Consider the following 4,037-nt stretch of genomic DNA (forward strand, 5'->3'; position numbering starts at 1 on the left):
CAATCTCAGCTCCCTGCAACCTCTGCCTCTTGAATTCAAGCAATTCCCATGCCTCAGACTCTCAAGTAGTTAGGATTACAGGCACCCGGCACCATGCCCAGCTAATTTTTGTATTTTTAGAAGAAACATGGTTTCACCATGTTGGCCAGGGTGGTCTCGAACTCCTGACCTCAGGTGATCTGCCTGCCTCAGCCTCTCAAAGTTTTGGGATTACAGGAGTGAGCCACCGTGCCTGGCCCTTTTTTTTTTTTGAGGTGGAGTTTTGCTCTTGTTCCCCAAGCTAGCATGCAGTGGCGCGATCTTGGCTCACTGCAACCTTGGCCAGGGTTCAAGTGATTCTCCTGCCTCAGTCTCCCGAGTAGCTGGGATTACAGACACATGCCACCATGCCTGGCTAAGTTTTTGTATTTTTTGTAGAAATGGGGTTTCACCATGTTGGCCAGGCTGGTCTTGAACTCCTGACCTCAGGTGATCCACCTGCCTTGGCCTCCCAAAATGCTCAGATTACAGGCGTTGAGCCACCACGCCCAGCCTACTTTTAAAAACTATTTTGTAGAGACAAGGTTTCGCCATCTGGCCCAGACAGTTCTTCAACTCCAGGCCTCAAGCGATCCTTACACCTGGGCCTCCCAAACTGCTGGGATTACAGGTGTGGGCCACCGTACCAGGCTCATATCACTTTAGATAACTAGTCACTATATATAAGCTCTTTCAATTAACTTTATTGAATAACCAAGTTGATAAGTTAGCACAGATCAAACGATTGTTTGCATGGGTTACAAGTGACTTTTTTTTTTTTTACAGGAATAAAACAGTGAAAATTACAAACTGTAAAAAGGAAGACAAATCTTGTCTCCAACATTTCAGAGAAGCAAGATTTAACACAGCACATTGAAGATCAATACATATTTGAATTTGAGAACAAGAATTTAATATTACAATATTATACACTAGTTTACAAAATTAAAATTTCTATGTAAGGATTACATTTGTAATAGTTAACAAAATCTTGAAATCACATTTGGTGGTCCCCTAGATAATAGCTGTTATGCATCTTCGATTAGAAGAAATAAATCTTTATTCTAATTATTGCAAAACAGTCTATTAGACTCAATACATTACATTAAATTAAAAACTGAAAATATATGCAAACTAAAATAAATGGTACTGCTTGAGTGACTATTAGTATGTCAGACTTACAGAAATGTTATTTTAAAAATCCTAGAAATTAGAAAAATAGAGTACTTTTTATGGTAGAACTGCCATGCTCAGATTTAAATACCAAGATTGCCCTTGTCTGTTACATTAGTAGTTGTAGATCTGTAGAAAATTCAAGGATCTTTCATAATTTACAACTATGATTAAAAAAAATATGGCATAGTGTAAATATTAGTTGCTTTACATCAAAAAGTAATACAAGATGATATGGCAGGTAGTGCCCTATCAGGGGAAAAAAAAAGAATCAAATTAAAAAACACATTCAACATTGCAAAAAATAATTGCTTTGTATCAGTATCTCCAAAGGCTCATTCATTCTCTCATTATGTGGAGAACAAATATTGTGAATCCTAACTAAAGTTATGTTTTTCATGACCTGTTATAAAATTATTCTGAATTGCACATGTTACACAGTATCTAAAATAATATTTAAAAGTAAATTTGTGAAATATACTAATAAAGCATGTGGTAATAACAAGAGTCATACCCACTTAGGGATGTAGTGAGAGGCACAAGGAAGATTATCCCTAAAAGCACAAATATTTCCCTCTACAAGATTCTTTACTACTATTAAGAAAGGACCTACAAATAACTCCACTTAAAATCACATTAAGAGGAATATTTTAGTTATTTTAAGAAACATCAGCATATAACGACTGTTTATTTAAAAGAGGGGATAATATAATTTGCTACAATTTGAAAATTGCTTCTTAATAGACGAAGCCGCTTTCAAGAAAACTTCCAGTTCAATGTGCCACTTACACACTGCAAACCAACCTTAACACTGCTTAAGGGAGATATTTTCATAAAACACGATTATTTTGATCCACCTGGCAAGCAGTAGTTGTATACTGTAGAGGGACTGCTTCTTCCCTATCCCAAACAATTCAGTTAAAGTCAGCTCATACTGATATAAACCTGAAAGTTACTATTTCATTGGTGATCATATAAGACCAAGATTGTAAACACATTTTCTAACCCATTAAAACAAAATAAAAAACCCAAAAATATTTTGATCAAGTATTATACATGAACATATTTAAGAAATTCATAAGACAAAATCAATCTGTGAAAACTGAGCCAAACTCTTAAACATACTATGTCACAGCACTTTAAATACACAAAATATAATTCACCTATTTGTAAACAAAATTCACTCAATAGTTTTGACTATAATATTTCTCTAGCTGAATCAAGAAAGCAGTCTCTTAAGGATTTTCAGAAATCAAGTTTCTTTCATAACTTTAATATGTTGGATCTGTGTAATCTTAATATCCACCAAATCAAACAGCAGCATTTATGCTTTAATAGGTTTTCATATTCAAGAATAAATATTTCTTATGAGTGACTTCCAATTTAACAAACTCTTTAGAAAAATGTTACTGATGTATTTGGATAGTACTTTAGAAACCTTTCACTTCTTCACCCTCATTTCACCAAAAACCCCCATTTTTATTACATACCCAGAGCAGAAATGCACCAAACAAAATCCACTTAAAGGATCAACATAATTAAAGTTTCTTATCTCCCTATTATCATTGCCAGTCCCAATGTTTATGAAGACAGCTCAAACTCTTTTCACTACAGATTAAGACAGTATGTCCAAGTCTTTGTCGGGAAATCAAAAAACCACCTAATGATAGTTCTCACTTCAAATCAAAGTGACTTTGTTCTTCAAGTATAAAGAATACTGACAGATTTTAAAGCTTGAATGTGTTTCTTCATATCTTTCTCAAGCTATACTAGAATTAGTTTACTCTAGTTTTAGTCAACATGATGATCCTTTCCCTTCCTTAAAAAAGAAAAACAAAAAAACAGACAACGTGTGGGGAATGAATTCTAGTTTTCCTACATTATATTTACTTCCCATTGTTTTTATTTTAAAAACATCACTACCAATGAATTTGTAACTTCCCTGCAACACGGTCTTGTGAGGTTTTAAATGTAGCAGCCAAAAATTCAGAGAAATATACATGTAGAACACAGAAATCTTTATTTTACAAAATGTACTTTGCCTCTGCAATATTGTCTTATTTTAATCCATAACAACTCAAACATAATTGGCAAGAAAAAAGTATCATATGTAGCTATATTCTGATTTGAAAAATACAGTATTTCAGAGTTGCATGTTTGATTCTCTGTGTGGTCTTTTATTTGCTATAGGTTGTTGAAATCACAGTGAGAACATCTCAATCATCACATTAGTCCACAAACATAATAGAAAAAGAAGGTATTACACATTTCCAGGTATTCTGCACTATTGTGACGATCCTTAGAAATAAGTCAAATTTCTTCATTCATTCATTTATTCACTTGTTGCTGTATATGCAACAAGAATTCATAATATGATAGTGCAGATTCTGTTCTGTCTTCTATCATGTTTTGAAGGAAGTTTGCTTTCATTGGACTCTCATCCCTTAGGAATAAAAGGCAAAAAATTTTAGATAAAATGTAGCAGTAAAATAAACAGACTTGTCAGAAGGCTTCTGATTTTCTCATAACCATAATAACATTTACTATATAAACAGTTACTTCTAGAGGCTTTCTCTGAGAATACTTGGTTGATTATGTAAATTTCAAGCTGTTTAAGGGAAAAGCTTATGGTGTATGATGGAATTAAGATAGTTGATCCAGAAATTCCACTTTATATCTAAAGGAATTGAAATCAGTATACCAAAGAGATGTCTGCACTTCCATGATCACTGCAGCATTAATCACAATAGCCAAGATATGGAAATAACTGAATGGATTTTTCAAATGTTGTATATATACACAACAGAATTCTACTGAGCCTTTCTTTTTTTTTTTTTTTTTTTTTT

General features: G+C 33.5%; 1 protein-coding gene across 1 annotated transcript in view; it reads right to left on the bottom strand.

Annotated features, from left to right (window-relative positions):
* Positions 1-709: 709 nt before the first annotated feature.
* Positions 710-4,037, bottom strand: part of SEC24A (SEC24 family member A) — a 92,552-nt gene continuing 89,224 nt past the window's right edge. Inside the window, exon 21 of the mRNA XM_011969302.1 lies at positions 710-3,634. Coding sequence (XP_011824692.1) covers positions 3,520-3,634 — 115 coding nt within the window. The 3' untranslated portion in view covers positions 710-3,519. The remainder of the gene's footprint in view (positions 3,635-4,037) is intronic.

Source organism: Mandrillus leucophaeus, unplaced genomic scaffold (assembly GCF_000951045.1).
Source record: "Mandrillus leucophaeus isolate KB7577 unplaced genomic scaffold, Mleu.le_1.0 Scaffold88, whole genome shotgun sequence".
NCBI classification, from domain to species: domain Eukaryota; kingdom Metazoa; phylum Chordata; class Mammalia; order Primates; family Cercopithecidae; genus Mandrillus; species Mandrillus leucophaeus.